Raw genomic sequence first — 17,021 nt, 5'->3', positions numbered from 1 at the left:
AATGATTATTTCTCAAAAACACAAACCTTTACCAAACGGCCATCTTACCCATTTTACCAACATAAAATTTAACACTTTGACACTAAACTTACAATACCATAGTTGAGTTGAAATTTAACAAAAATAAATAACAAGGCCATATCATATACTTCATCATTTCATTTACAAAAAAACACAGAGTTTTTAGGGTACTTGGGAGCCCATAGACCAAATGGGATATTTAACCATCATATACTTCCAATCAACACAACATAATTCTTACCCAAACGCTTCTTCAAAATACTTCTATTTAGCCGCTTCTTTACCTCGGCTACTACCTTCTCCTATAAGAAAAGTTAAACAACTAAACAATAAGCAAAACGCTTAGTGAATGCATATACATATGATCATAATCAAGTTGCCAAATACATCAAACATCATTTATAGCCTATCTATTGATAGCCATTTCATTCATCACAATCATAACATAAATCAACACAAATCACTTTCTACATGGCCATGGATTATGCTAGTAGGACTTGACCCACCTACTAGTCTTTATCATACAATTTGGCTGGTAGAAATTTACCCACATACTAACTCTCAATATCAAAATCACACTTTACCCATCTACTAGCTTTCATTTATTAAATCAATATTTTGACTAGTATGAATTTACCCACCTATGACCTCTAATAACTAGAACATGATCATATGTATATACACTCATCTTAAACTTGGCTATTTGGCACTATATGGCTATTAGGCTTAACAAAATGATCTTCACCATCTACACATTATGCAATATATATCTATGAGTTCTACAAAGTCAACTCTTTCACAATCATCTAACTAAATTCACCATGAACTCTATCATTATGGTGTTTGACTACTTAAAACAATTCATCACAATTTTCATAACATAATTCTAGCCAAACACCAAAAAATATATGGTTTATCACTATGGGGTTTTATCATAAAAACTTCATTTGCATTAACCCCAAAATTCTCCTTTTTAATTCCATTAGGGTTTATTTCTAAAATCCCCAAAATAACAAAAACCCTAATTTCATTAAACAAAAACCCTAATTTCATAACCCAACAATTAGGGAGGATTCTTACCTCAAAAGAAATATAAAACAATTTAAATCCAATTTTCTTCTTGCTAAATTCGAACCCCACAAAGCCACCACAATTTCTCAGTTAGTTTCTTAGTTCTTGAATTAGATAGAAGAATCTAGGGGTGAATTTCATATATTAATTTTGTATAATAGAAGATTGTAGAATAATTTGGAGAGGTAAGAATTTGAGAGAGAGTTGTTAGTGAAATTATGAATCATCAAGTAATGGGGCTGGATACTCCCTCCACATGCCATGTTATATTTCAATTTTAGTGGGTATTATACCCGCTAGCTACTAAATTTCCAACTAAATTAACCCCTTATCTCAAAACAAAATAGTAGGAAATTAATTTAATGTCAAAACTATGATAAGGGTTAATTTATATTACATTAAAATATTGGGGTGTTACACTTGCTCAAAAAAATATTTATATTTTTAGGTTTTTAGTGTTATGTAATGCTTTTATGTGTTTTAGTAATATTATGTAATGTTTTTATGTTTTTTTTAGTAATATTATCTAATGTTTCAATTTTAATGGAATTTTAAGTATTTTTAATAGATAAAAATTATAGTGAATAGTGGGTAAGGGGAGTGTTGTCATAAAATAGTGGAATATGGTATGAAAGGCGGTGGTTGAAGTGTAATAAAATGTTTGGTTGAGAGCGAGAGGTAAAAAAAAATGGTGAGGAGAATGTTGTCACTCTAATTAGTTAAAGCCTTTTTCTTTAGAAACAGGGTTCAGAATTTCGATCTCCGTACTCAGCAAGGTTAGAGGTCCTTTTCTATCTTTGGTAGAACCTAAAAGTAGTCTCTTTACTACCTGTGATAGGGATAAAGTTGTCTACATCTCAACCTCCCTCATATACCCTCAAAGACGGTATTGAGATATTAAACCTGTAGACGAAATTAAGAGTTAGTTTTCGTATTGTTGTCACTCTAATTAACTTGCATAATGGAGTTCTATAAACGCTTTACCATGATCCACAAACTTTTCAAAAGCTTATAAATGATATTGAACAAAACTAACTAGATGTTATCACATTATTAAAATTCGATCAATAAACTTTAGACATAGCTCTTCATTATCTTGTAGTTTGCTAGGTCATTTAATGTATGTTTAGAAGTAATAGACTTGCTAAATTCGAAGGATTAATACGAATGTTGGGTGTTAGTCTTGTCTTGAAGGACGACGTACTTTCTATTATTTGGAGGTGCTTGGAAGACAATATTGACTGATTAACATAAAACGAGCTATTGATTGTAATTGTCCCATTGGTTTATGGTTGCTCGTAATTTTAATTAGCTAAAGGTTAATTGGTTAGTTGTTTTCTGAATTTTTTTTATTAGCCAGGGAGGAAATCACAAACGTTGAATCTAGTTTTGCTTTTTCTATTATTATTTGAAAAAAAATCTAAGGGCGCATTTAGTTGTTGAAAATGTATTATAGTTTTTCATTTTTTAAAAGTAAAAAGAGTTTTACATTTTTAGAAAACAAATAAAAATTTTGAAAACGCATTCAAAACTAGAAAATGGAAAACAACTTGAGCCTTTCAAAATTAAAAAATGGAAAATGAAAAGTGGAAAACAATAAAAAAAAGAAAAAAAAAATTGTATTCTAATTTTCCATAGAAAAGTGGAAAACAATGTTTTCTGTTTTGATGACAAACATTTTTAGAAAACTATGATTTAAACGCGTTTTCTGTTTTCCATGTTTTCTTGAAAAACAAAAATGGAAATCAAAAGAGGGGGGGGGGGGGGGGTGTTTCTCCAACTAAACGCACCCAACTTTTGGGTTTTTGGAGCAATATGATTTTGGAGTTGAGTATATAGACAAGCTAAGTCCAAGTTTATTATTAAAAAATTAATAATAACATATCATAGTTTTTTCTCAATATAACATAATTATAGATTATACATCATCTAATCAAATATAATTTTAATATAAAAATTATTTCAACTACGTTAATAAAGAACCATATCGTAATAATGTAAGCTTAAAATTAGAATTAAGTGAGATTTTGAATTGTATGTTCTTGACTAGAAACTTAGAACTTAAAACTTCACTATCAAGAACTTTGTCTTTTAGTTGCATTATATTGTTTAACCTCATGAGAAATTGTTAGGAAACCCTTAAAAGATGGTTTATATCATATCATTTAATACTATATAGTTTAATCGCGCAGACACAATCTATTACTGTGATATGCTTCAGATTGATGTACATATAATATATTTTTGTAATTATTGAGTAATTATCTTAATTAGACTTGAATTATGTTGGATGATGACTAGTATGGTGTCCTAGTTTAAATTATAACTAGTATATACACTACAAAAAAATTTTCATTTGTCCACACTTTTCATTAAAAGTCCACACTTTTAATTCTACACACTTTTTAGTGTGAAGAAATTTCCACCCATTTTTATTTCTATATATTTTTACACAAAAAAAACGTGACAAATTTTCTAATTTGTTTACACTCCATTAAAAGTGTAGACAAATGAAATTTTTTTTGTAGTATGTTACCGCTCTGGTAGATTGGTATTACTAAAACTATCCACCTAATGACCCAATAAAAACTTTTTTTTATAACATTATTACATTAATAAAGACATTCTAGAGGTTTAGGAAAACCGAAACTTGCAACATTACCTTCCAAAAAAATCAATTCCATCATGGATGTATTATAATAAACAAGTGTCATTTTATGATAATGACGTGTGAGGAAAATTGTTGAAAGAAGCTAAAACAAAATATAAAATATACAATATAATATAATATAATAATGAATAAGGTAACACTCCGGTGAGAACACTTTTAAAATAAGAACGGTGAGAACACTTAAAAACATCATTTTGATGCATTAAAACTCTATAAAATTAACATAGTGCATAACTAATTATCATTATTTAAGTGTTTAACAACAAATTCATACATCAAAATCGAAAAAATCACGTTTTTTATTGGATGCATCATTTTGATGAATATGCATCCAAGATGGATGCACAAAACAAAAAACATGATTTTCTCGATTTTGACAGTTCAATGTGTTGTTAAACACTTAAATAATGATAATTAGTTATACACTATGTTAGTTTTATGGACTTTTAATGCATCAAAATGTAGTTTTTAAGTGTTCTCACCGTGTTCTTATTTTAAGACTGTTCTTATTTGATTGTCCTCTCATACAATATATATAGGGAATATAAGGTTGTCCGACACCTAAGCTTAGGTGTGGAACCCCTCACATACTAATATTTTATTATTTCTTGTTTAATGAATAAATGCATGGGCACGAATGATTTTTATGGACTAAAAAAACAATATGTGAGTGTTCCACATCTAAACTTAGATACCCGACAGCCTTATATTCCCATCCCTCATATATATATAAGTTTTAGGTGGAATAAAACAAGTATTAAAGTAAAACAAATAAAACAATAGGTTTCTCTTTACTGAAAATCACCGTGCATCATGCGAATCATCGTGTATCAATTGTTTCGTGAATCTTCGTGCATCATTTTAACGATGATCTAAGGGTTAAGATCTTGTCCTATTTGTTTTGGGAAATAACATTTCTACGTATAACACATTTTTGCCATATACAACAAAACCTGCATCATGCAGTTGTATTCTGTGCATAAAAATCTATACATTCGTTGTAGATGGCAAAATTCTGTTGTAGAAATATCACTTCCCATTTGTTTTACTTTAATATTTGTTTTACAACACCCAACCCATATATATATATATAGGGGAAAGATAAATGAGTCCAAAAAAAGTCCATTGATTTTTTTCCATCTCCTCCAATTCCAACCACCTCCTATCACCACCGCCATCATCTCCGACCACCACCATGATCATCCGGCGACGGCGACCATCTCCGGCAAGACTTACACATGTATATTTAAGGCATGTTCGGCAAGAACATATTAAAAGTTTTTTTTGTTAGTTTTAGTTTTTAATTTTGATCAATGTATTAAAATTTTTGTTTGGGTGCAACTAGCTTTAGTTTATATTTAATAAAAAAAAGTTTTAAAATGAAACACTACTTGAAGTAGCTTTTCAGGAACTTTTTGTTTAGATGAAGCTTTTAACTTTTAGAAAATTACACACATATCTTTTAAAGTTACATTTACGGTTATCATACCAAACATCTCAAAAAAACCAAAAATCTATGTAAAAATTTTGCTTACAAGTTATAGTTCCAACTAAAAAAATATAACTATAGACTACAGCTATCATGGGAAAGAAATTACTCCGATGAGTTTATATCATACCATGGGAAAGAAATTCTTCCGATGGGGTTATCATGATCACTTTATAATAATTTAGGAGTAATCAAACAAATTGTAATATTTTCTTGAAAACAGTCAAACAAATTCTCACAAATAGTTCGTATATTATCAAAATGTCCACCGTATAGTAAGAATAATATAACCCACCACTATATGTTTTTTTCGTGGAACGACGGAAATATATTTATTAAAAAATATGAACCCTATAGCAAAGTACTAGAGAGAAAAATATACAAAACTACAACCAAATTCGAAAATTCAACATAATAAAACTCAATCTAGTATCAAGTATCCACCACTTATATGTTGATGAGTTATTACTATATATATATATTAAAGCCCATGGTTATGAACGGTGATCATGGGCTTTAATATTCTTACACGTTACCATCACGTGAAATTGGTTGATTGGATAATTTGATACCCCACGTTACTATTCGGATTTTATTATATTGTATTCTTTTTTTTTCACATATTTTTTTGTGAATGGCAATTCGCATGCGTGGCGAGTTGTTTTCATTCATGTCACACCCCGTACCACTATTCAGGTTTCGCCACATTACGTCCTTTTCGGGGGTTTTTTTTTTTTATTACAGGTTACGTTTTGGTTTTATTCCCACTTTTTTTTCCTTTGAGTCATCCAACCTTTTGTGGCACACCTTGTACCACTATTTGCATTTGCTACATCGCATCCGCTTAAATATTGAACTAATATGTTGATGTTTTTGCCATATCAGATCACGTTCGGGTTTCTAATACGGGTTACTTTTGGTTTCTAGTACACTTTTAAACAAAAATATTCATGTTTTTTAGTTTTTGCACATATTTTTTTGTGAATGGCAATTCGCATGTGTGGTGAATTGGTATCTGTTCATGTCACACTCCCGTACCACTATTCGGAGTTCGCCACATTACATCCCTTTCGGGTTTTATTAGGGTTTACTTTTTGTTTGTTTTTTTCACACTTTTATTATGTTGAATCATCCAACGTTTTTGTGGCACACCCTGTACCACTACTTGCATTTTGCTACATCGCATCCGCTTAAATATTAAACTAATATGTTGATGTTTTTGCCATATCACATCACCTTCGGGATTCTACTACTGGTTACTTTTTGGTTTCTCGCACACTTTTAAACAAACATATTGATGACGTAATTATATTTAATTAAGCGATTGAAAATTCACCACATATATACTAAAATAATAACATAACCATTTTTTTTAGAACAACAAGGGCCGGGCCACGGGTATCCAGACTGGTTACCGTGGACCTAAGTCCCGTTTCCCTCCCCCCTGCCCGCCCCACCCGGTAAATGCTCCACGAAGGCCCAAGAAACCTAAAGCTTGTAAATCTGACGCCCGAGAGTATCAAACCTGAGACCTCACGGACAAACGTCCGGGTGTTCAACCATTGAGGTAATCTAACCATTTTAACAAGACAATTGAAACTCCGCAACACGGATCCTAATCATGATAATAAATAATAGTATTTAACATTGTCCAAAATGTTCAAAGAAAACATTGTCCAAATCGCATTTGATGAAAAATCAAACAATCTGGTGAAGAAAGTCATACAAAATTGATTGTATTGGTTGTACATTATTGTCTCAAGTATATTTGGGTGGAGTGACTTGACTAGAATTCGTGATTGCGAACAAGCAAACATATTTATATTAATATTCTATTTATTTATAACTTATTGTTACTTTTTATATTAGTACTTTATTACGTGTATATAATAATTGAAGAAACCATATTAAATAATATTATCGTTGGTTTTGGAGAAATGAACAATTATGCGAGAACTAATATGAGACACATACTAAAAGTGGTGTATATTGACTGTTTGACACTTTGACCATATATTAATAGTCGCCACTTTTGGTTTGAAATTTTATGGATAGCAAAAGGTACTAGGAGTTGGGTGCATGAACCGTACCATATGAAATGTTTTGACCAACGTGCGGTTTATGGCTTCGAGACAAAGAAAAAAATTTGGAGCTACTAACGAATAACGATAGTGATAAGTTGTGTCGAATTGTTTTAGAAAAAGCATATAAAAACTTTACAATTTATGTGTGCAACCGGGATAAATTGAATAATTATAGAGAAAGAATGGGAGTACAATGTCAATGGTTAGATTGGTTAAACGTGTTTAGTTTTAAGAATATTAGTTTTATGTACAATTGCTCTTTTATTTTCTAAAGAAACTTAAATTGATGTATTATAATGATGGAGAAAAAGAATCAAGATTGGAGAATGGAAAATCCAGGTTGGTACAATGCCCCTTTTGTATCCTTGATCCTAGACCAAATGCTGAAACTAGTAACCAGTTTCAAGTCCTCTATGGTAAATAAGGTTAGTATTTCTATTGTATCACTTGATAAGAGAGTATATCAGATTTAATCAAAAATTTAAATGATTAATATTCCTTGATTAAGTATAGATTTGTTATTCTTGTTCAAGATCACGATGATAGGTTAATAGAAGAGGAAGGGGGTAGGGGATTAGGGGTTGAGACCAGAGATGTTTAAATGATTAAAGGTTCGTATGTTTTATGAAAAAGAAGAAATTTAACTGTTTAAAATAGATGATGTTGAAAAGTGTCCGTTGCAAAAATTGACCACTTAAGAATTAAAATTGTATTTTTTTCACTTAAGAGCAAAATGTCAAAATTTTGCCTAGTTAAGGGATGAAAATGTATTTTTTTTTATTTTATATATATTAAGATATAACTCTATTATCAAATGAAGGGTTTTGATCATTTAAAAACTAAAATTTTCGTGAAAACTAGAAAACTGTCAAAACACACTGTGATCTGAATTTAACACAATGTGTTTTTAATATGTTTTTCAAAAACACATTGTGTTAAGTTTATATCATAGTGTGTTTGAATAATTTTCCGATTTACAACGCTATCAAAAACACACCGTGATTTAAAACTTAAGACAACGTATTTTAGGTTACACAATAAAAACACATTGTGTTAAATTTAGATCACAGTGTGTTTTGGTCAGTTTTCTAGTTTTCACAAAAAATTTAGTTTTCAAATGAATATTTCACATCAAATGAAAACTTTTTATTGGTTCGTTGGTGTTTGTATAATTCAAACGAGTTTTCAACTTACCTTGACTCAAACCGAGTCACACTTAATAGGGATCAAATAAAAGTTACCCAACAAGTTGTCTCATTTTTCGCATAAAATGCTTTGACTATTCGACTTGTAAGAGTCTAACAATTATATCCTATTGTCCTTAAATACTTTATTATCTATATCTATATTCATACTATATTATAAAATAAGTAGGGTTTTAAGTTTCAACTTTCAACTTTTAACAATGTACACTTAAAATATCAACTACTCATTTTTTTTCTCTCCTCACATCTCAACTACTTATTTTTCTTTTTCTTGCATAAATCATTTTATTTCTCTAATTCATTTAAACTTTTTTTATCTCAAAAACCGTACATTGATTAATTATAAAATTTATAGGTGTGTTCTTAAAATTTCATTCTTATTCATTAGAGATTTCATTCAATATACTTTCGACGAATTTTTAAATCCAGGGTCGAAGCCCGTGCGGCTAAAAGATTTTGCTATCACATTCTATGATTTATTATGGTATCACCCCCACCATCTCACTACATTCTATGACTTATCATGATATCATCCCACCATCTCACTGCCGCAACACACAAGTATTTTCTCTCGTATATATTTAAGCATGACACGTTTTGCAAAGAAAACAAACTAAAAAATACCCCATGTCGTCAACATAGAAAGGAGAATAATGACTGTATTTTGATAAACTGTGTATTTAATGATTAATGGAAATCTTGACCAACCTTTTTGGTTTAAAGTACAGATGCTAGAAAGTTCTAGATTTGGGCCCGATTTATGGGTTTGGGAAGATCCACGTCCCAAAAGATAGTTTTGTTCTAGATTAGTCCGGTCCAAAGTACACAATATGATTTTTATGTTGGCGACATGTGAATATTATAGTTGTTGAAGAAAAGTAAAGAAATAATAACAGAAAGAGATTTAGAGAGCTAATGGGATGATAGATTATATCACAGAGTTTACAAACCAAAACATAAATACAATAACCCACCAAACAATATGACGAGTCAAGGGACAAACACACATATTACATAACCAGAATAATCAATAGCAACATGATGAATGTATGAAGGTGATGATGATTGAAAGAGTTTTTGTATAACGGTTATAAACGGCAAAAATAGAATTATGTGTTGTGTAAACCCTAGCTCCACTGTAGCTTTGGTTATATAAGGAATAAACTTCACTTTTGCACCCTCATCTTTTTGTCTTCTTGAAAGTCACCCCTTAGTCTTCAAGAAGGCTTTAATGTCATCATCAGTCCTTCTTTTTCTTATTCCTTGTGTACATAAGCAACAAAAACAATAAAACACCTTAAGTTAGATGATGAATTCATAATCAAGGTGTTTATATTTTAACAGTTGTAAAGTATGTGGATAATAGTTACAGAGGGATGCGCAAGACTCGATCTAGACCAACAAAATAGAAGACCAAAGCATTGCACCATTGGTTATGTACGGTCCTATCGTCATATCTATATTAAAAATAAAATGAAAACACACTTTATATAATGTAAAAAGCGAGGAAGTTCAACGCCCGCGTTGCGAGCTACAATAATCGTGGATGCGTAATGTTGCGGGTAAATGAGAATATATTTTAAGGGCAATGTCGACACAACCACATTTTAAATATCACTTGATAGGAAAAATAGGAGTTAAAAAGCAAAAATCTACCAAAGGAAATATAAAAGCAATTAAACAATTAATACATAAATTATAAAATAAAACAAATTGTTGACAAAAAAAACAATTTTTTTAAAAAGAAATCAAATGTTTAACAGAAAAGATGCAAAAGCAAAAAAAATTTTAAAAAATATATATATAAACAATTAAATTTGATCAAAATATTATAAAAGAAATTAAGTGTAAAAAGGTTTTTAAAAATATATGTTAAAAAAGAAAAAAAATAAAACAAATTACATAACTTTAAAGGGTGGAAACAAGAAAAAACAAAAGAGGAGGGGCTGGAAAGAAAAAAAAAAGGGGGGGGGGGGGATGAAAAAACCTTTTAGAAAGAAAAGGGAAAAAAAAATAAAATTGTGGGAGTGTTTCCAGCAACCTCCACCTCCACCCTTAAAGGAGTGAGTATAAACCACTCCACCGACTTTGGTTTTTGGTTAAGAAATGACATGTACTGTATATATATTAAAGATGCAAAAAAAAGACAAAAAAGTCATTGTTCATAACCATGCTCATTGTTATTATTCTAATGTTTCCGAACCAACTCAACCGTTAGAAAAAACCAAATAATTAACTTACAACCGGACTAGTATTCCACTACTGGTTATGTGCGGTCTGGTTGTCTCCTATGTAGGGTTTTTGCTATGTGTTTCCGCGTGAGGGAAAGATAGATGTTGAATTTTTTTTAAGAGAATTTTAGTTACAGTTTATAAAATAGAAATAAAGATGTATTAAGATGTAAGGTAAATGTGTCATTTGAAATTCTTAAAATTAAGGAGGGTGGGAGACAGTTTCTTTTATAAGGAAGTATAGATCTCTTATATTAATAAAAGAGAATTGTTTCTAGAACTTTTTTTCTTATGTGGCATGCTAACATTTTTTGTTAAGTTATTTTCTACAAATTTATGATGTCATAATTCTTTTTCTTTATTTTCAAAAACTCTTTAAGCTCTTTATTTTCTTACAAATTATCTTTCTTAAGCTCTTTAATTTTAATTTTATATCTACCATTGATTTATGTTAGTTACTTTTTACTTTTTAATCACCCTAATCAGTTTATATCTTAATTTTTATCTTTATAAGTATATATTGCATCTCCATATCAAAAAATATACTCGTAATAGATTGACCACAAATTACATACAACAACAACAATGATACCCAATCCGACAAAAGCCGAGTTTGGGGGAGGTAGAATGTAGACAATCTTACCCCTACACGAAGGTACAAAGGTTGCTTCCAAAAGGATTTATGGCCAAAAAGAGGCAAAAGATAGAGAGTGTAAAAAGTTTAGTAACCATACATGTCGGTCGAATATCGTCTAACTACATTACAATTAGAGAAGAATAGCAGACACCACATTACACACTTTAGCGCAAAATGGACAATACATAGTAAAAAAGGCATTTAAACCTATTAAACATGTCCATGTGCATACAACCAAGCAGGAATACAACAATTATGAGCGGTATATGTAAGAACTCCCCTAAACCCCCTCCCAGCAAACCAAAGAAGCAAATAAGGTTGAACCAGACATACATAAGTCTATATATTTGTTCGTTTTAACTTTTTAATTAAGCGGCCCGGGTTGAACCCGGGTTTATTAGCTAGTATAGATATAAATATGCTTTGCATTTTTAGTGATCATGAATTCACAACGTTTTCATCATAGACAACTAGTACAAATCTGTTAATGCATATTATACAACTTTCTAAAATAATGATTCTTTTATATGACAAAAACTCATTGTGAATTTATCTATCACCCTTTAAATAAAAACCTCATAACCTGCTAAAGAAGATTAGGTTTAATGAGGAAAAGCTTTAGATTTCTACGCTTCAAAAACTTTGATTACTTTATAGAGCTCACGTACACATCATCTTGTTAGGAGCATGGGTTATGTGTTACACATTTTAATTTAATGTATGTAATTAAACAGATTTTGCTTCTGCTTATCAATATTCATTTTTACAACTTGATTTACTTTTCTACATCTTTGCAATATATTAAACTTTTACCATCCAAAAAGAAAAGATACAAGTATACACATAAATGCAATTGATCACAGAAATCAAATGTTTAAAAAAAAAGATTTGATTTAAAAAAAAATTGGGATGGGTTTATATCAGTTTACTTTTCGGTTCAACTATCTTTCCAGTTTCGATTTTGATATGGTTTGTGGTCTGGATACAAACCTTCAATGACATTACTTTTGTTTTGCTTGTTCGAACAGCCCCTGTAAGCAGTTGAGCCAATATCGACCCAGATTTAGGTATTAAGAAAAAAAAAAATTAGCTGCGGGTCTTTAGTATTGATAAACAAGAAAGTTATCCAAAGCTATAAAAGTTCCACAATTATAAACTGATAGCATCTACTCAAGGTTCATATAAAATAGAGAGATACTCAAGGTTCATATAAAAAAGAGATGATTAACTCTTTAACCTCCCTCTAATTCTCTTTAACTTCGCCACAATCTTCAATAACGACATTGGATGAAGTGGCCCCACCATCAGACCCGACTTTCTCCATCTCTTTCACAACGCCATACCCATCGACGACCTTCCCAAACACCACATGCTTTCCATCAAGCCATGACGTCTTATCTGTACATATAAAAAACTGGGACCCGTTAGTATTTGGGCCGGCATTGGCCATGGAAAGAACTCCTGGACCTGTATGCTTTTTGATGAAGTTCTCATCTGCAAATTTTGCCCCGTAGATAGATTCCCCTCCTGTTCCATTACCCCTAGTGAAATCTCCCCCTTGACACATGAAATTTGGGATGATTCGGTGGAATGCAGACCCTTTGTAGTGTAATGGCTTTCCACAAGTTCCAAGACCTTTCTCACCAGTGCAAAGGGCGCGGAAATTTTCTGCCGTTTTAGGGGTGACATCAGCAAACAGTTCCATGACAATCCGGCCAGCTTTCATCTTGCCAATCAGTATGTCAAAGAAAACCTTTGGATTCGACATTTTTTTTTGTAAATCTGCAAAAGTTTACATAATTTGTAGGTTAACACAAAAAGCAAAACACAGATACACAATGGTTTAGTTGCTGATTGAAAAAGTAGAGATACTTGACTAATAGGTGACAATAAGAATCTCTAACTATCCAGGCAAAAAGGGAATGTTTAACACTGAGACAGAGGCTAAGTGGGGACAATCAAAATAAATTAAACACCACTTTCTACCAAGATATATTGGAAACCAGAAATATTTAGAAACTAATAACTTAAAAGAGCAGCTGTGTTGTTTAAATGCAAGGAAGCTATGTTGCCTTTCACTTATCTCGGTTTACAGATTGGTGCTAACATGAACAGAGTATCGAGCTGGAACTTCTTGTTTGACATTTTTGAATCGTGTCTAGCTAGTTGGATGGCTAACTCCTTATCGATTGGTGGGAGGGTCACTCTCATTAAAGCTGTTTTGGAAAGCCTCCCTACCTATTATTTCTCTCTTTTTTCGGTGCCTAGTATGGTTATTGATGGATTAGAGTCTATCATCAGAAGGTTTTTATGGGGAGGCTCTCGTGATAATAATAAAATTAGCTGGGTTGCTTGGGATAGGGTTGCTTCCCCTATGAAAGTTGGTGGTTTGGGTATTTGTAAACTTAAGGATTCAAATGTTGCTCTTCTTTCCAAATGGTGTGGCGTTATAGGAACGAGAACGGGGCTCTTTGGAGAAGGGTGATAGATTCTATTCATGGCTCCTGTAGAGGGTGGCAGTCAGTTCCTATAAGTCGATCCCTTTCTAGTGTCTGGAAGACGATTGTTGGACAGGTCGATAAAACGAAGGTGGCAAGTACTAGCTTAAATGGATTGTTTAAAGGTGTTTGTGGCAAGGGGATGGACTACTTTTTTGTTGGACCCCTGGGTTAGTAACACATGTTTGAAGGATATGTTCCCATTATTATTTAGCATGGAGAAGGACAAAAAATGTGTAATCAAAGACCCGTTTTGCAACGAGTCAAAAAGGTTCGTTGGACATACGGATTGGTATTCGACACCTATGTCCCCTGATGCTATATCTGAATGGGTCTCTTTTCGAGAGCTGTTGGATGCTGTTCGTCTTTCTGAAGCAAAGGTTAAGTGGGTGTGGATAGGCAACTCGCAAAACAGGTTCTCTGTCAAGAGCGTAAAGATATTTATATGGAGTGGCAGGGATATTAGTGTAAGGTTCTTATTCAAGTGGGCGGCCAGTGTTCCAAAAAAAGTTGATATTTTAATGTGGTGTGCTGCCCTTGAACGCATCCCTACATATATGGCGCTCCAGGTAGTAATTGTTCATTTGGGTCGACCCATTGTGGTTTGTGTGAAAGCTGGGATGAAACGATAGATCACCTGCTTTGTTACTGTTCTTTCTCTTCGGTTGTTTGGGGACACATTGGTGCGTGGTGCAAAGTTGGGAATCTGATGTGTTCTACGGTCCAAGTATTAATTGACTACTATGACAAAGTGGGTTTGGGAAAGAAAGAAAGGCAGGTTTTTAAAGGTATTATCTTTGTCACGTGTTGGTGTTTGTGGAAGACAAGGAATGAAAAGGTCTTTCAAGGGGCAAAGATTTGTAGTAGCAAAGTTTTTCTAGATGTTAAAGCTATCGGTTTTTTGTGGTATAGAAGTAGATTGAAAAAGGAACTATAAGTTGGGAGGATTGGAATCGTTTTAATGTAATCTACTCCTCTACTTTGTACCGATCGACTACTCTGCAATTGCAGAGTTGTGTATTTTTGATGTGAATAATACTTACTTTTCAAAAAAATAAAAAAAATAACTGGGTGCGAGACTACCCTACTTGAGCAATTAGTAAATCACGTGTCTACAGGAGTAAGTAATATAAGTATTCGCCCTGGTGGTTTCAAAAGAAATTCTGAAGGATGAGGAGCTTAAACTTATAGCACATATGTGCTTACTAAAATCGGCTACATCTACAAGCTTAAAATGTAAGTAAGCAACAAAAATGCAAGACGATTTTAACAAGGTCAACAGAATATGGACGGCGATGTTGTAAGATATCATTGTATGTTGACTTGTAGAGTTTGATGCTTGCGTTGACGACCCTATCGTCTCACATAGAGTGGAAGTCTGACGACACCTGCACACAATGGTTGGGCATCGTATGGAATATTTAAGCCAAGAAATCAAGTGAATTGTAATCTTTTCTTGCTGTGCAAGCAGCTGTGTTTGAATATGATTTGTCAAAAATTGGCTCTCAGAATATTATATAAAAAAAAAATAACGCAAGCTCAACATTTGCCACAACTAATGTGTTTCAATTCCATAGAACTCCTATCAGCCGAAAATATGCTTGAAGAAAACTCTTCCATGACTACATGGACAAAGAATCTCCTTCGGCAGGGTTGACACATTCTTTGAAGGCACGGATACAACATTAGTATAACGATATTCAGCCTTAAAAATAGGTTATACTATACATTATTAATTCAGCTCAAGGAACTAAGGAAGAGGCACATATAGATTTTTGTCATGTTTAATGTTTTGTCAATGGGGAGTCAATAGCAGATTGTATGATCTAAACTAACAAGCAAGAGCAACTGTGATTTACGGTCATACAAGTAATTTTATTAAAAAAGTTTCTGGCATAAACTATTATAATTTTGACAGCATGTCATTTATAAAACTTAAATTTGCTTTTAAAAAGTGCATATCGCAGAATCACAAACGTAATTCACTAATCGAAGCTCCCCCACATGATCCAAAACTACACCCAATGCCTTTTTCCCTAACCTATATGTTGTGAAGATACAAGTGACCCATTAATAATTAGTCTAGATTATTGTTCCTTATCCGATTTGATTACTTCAAACCTAACTAACAAATAGAAAAATCTTTGTTTTCGACTTAATTGACTTAATGGGCAAAAAGGGTAGGTGTAGTAAGCCACAATATTCCTTAATCTACACAGACTATATCATCTATCTAGATAGACACTTTATCTATACAGTACTTAACTGGTAATTCGATAAAACAAACAACCAAATAATTTTCTCTGCTAATCAAGATTAGTTACTTCCCCAGATCACAATTATCAACTAAAACCCACATCCAAACAACCAAAAAAAACTCTGTAACCAAACATAAAAACAAAGAACAATTAATCAACCCTAGGGAATCTTAAATGTTAATTTTATCATCAAATACAATCAGTTTTTTACAGCAGTAGTTGATAGGATACATCAATTAGAGAATACAAATAATGGGTAAATGAAATCTTGAGATAAAAGTAAGAAAGTTAGAACCTTTTCTCAACGGCGAGTGAAAATGGGGTTTGGAGTATGAAAGGTTGAAAAGGGGCTATGTGTGGGTTTATAAAGCAGGGGTTTTTGTTAGGGTTTTAAATTTTTATTTTTTTATTATCTCAAGTTCTCAACTATGCTTCTTAGAATTTTTTTGGCAACTAGTCCTACCCTACCAATTTCTAACTAGTCCACAAAGCTTAAAAGTATGGGCTTTTAGCATAAAGAAAACTCAAGACAATTAAGGCCCATAATTAACAGAGTGACAACTTATAGTCATACTGTCTTGTGTCTTCTACATGGGATTTAATTGAATGGCGACTTTACAATCAAAAGAATTTTGTTAATTGGTTTTGCAACCCAAATATCTTTAAAGCTTTTACAAACTAATGACATACCAGATCAGAAAGGAAAGGCCTTAGAACTCTTATCTCCATACAGTGGCGGATCTTAATATTTTTAGCGGTAGGGGACAAAATTTTTTCCCCAATCGCTATGTTCCGGGTATTATATTATCGTCATGCAATACACTTAATCGGGTCGGGTCAAACAAAAATAACACTA

At 32.2% G+C, this 17,021-nt stretch overlaps 1 protein-coding gene across 1 annotated transcript; it reads right to left on the bottom strand.

Moving 5' to 3' along the window:
• Positions 1-12,479: 12,479 nt before the first annotated feature.
• Positions 12,480-16,561, bottom strand: LOC122588761 (peptidyl-prolyl cis-trans isomerase CYP19-3-like). Its single transcript, XM_043760952.1, has 2 exons — positions 16,461-16,561; positions 12,480-13,191 (listed from the first exon to the last, which is right to left on the bottom strand). The coding sequence occupies exon 2, from the start codon at positions 13,175-13,177 to the stop codon at positions 12,653-12,655; it is 525 nt and encodes a 174-aa protein (XP_043616887.1). The 5' UTR covers positions 13,178-13,191; positions 16,461-16,561; the 3' UTR covers positions 12,480-12,652.
• Positions 16,562-17,021: the final 460 nt, after the last annotated feature.

Source organism: Erigeron canadensis, chromosome 2 (genome assembly GCF_010389155.1).
Source record: "Erigeron canadensis isolate Cc75 chromosome 2, C_canadensis_v1, whole genome shotgun sequence".
Classification (NCBI taxonomy): Eukaryota; Viridiplantae; Streptophyta; class Magnoliopsida; order Asterales; family Asteraceae; genus Erigeron; species Erigeron canadensis.
This window is presented reverse-complemented; position numbering and strand designations above follow the sequence as displayed.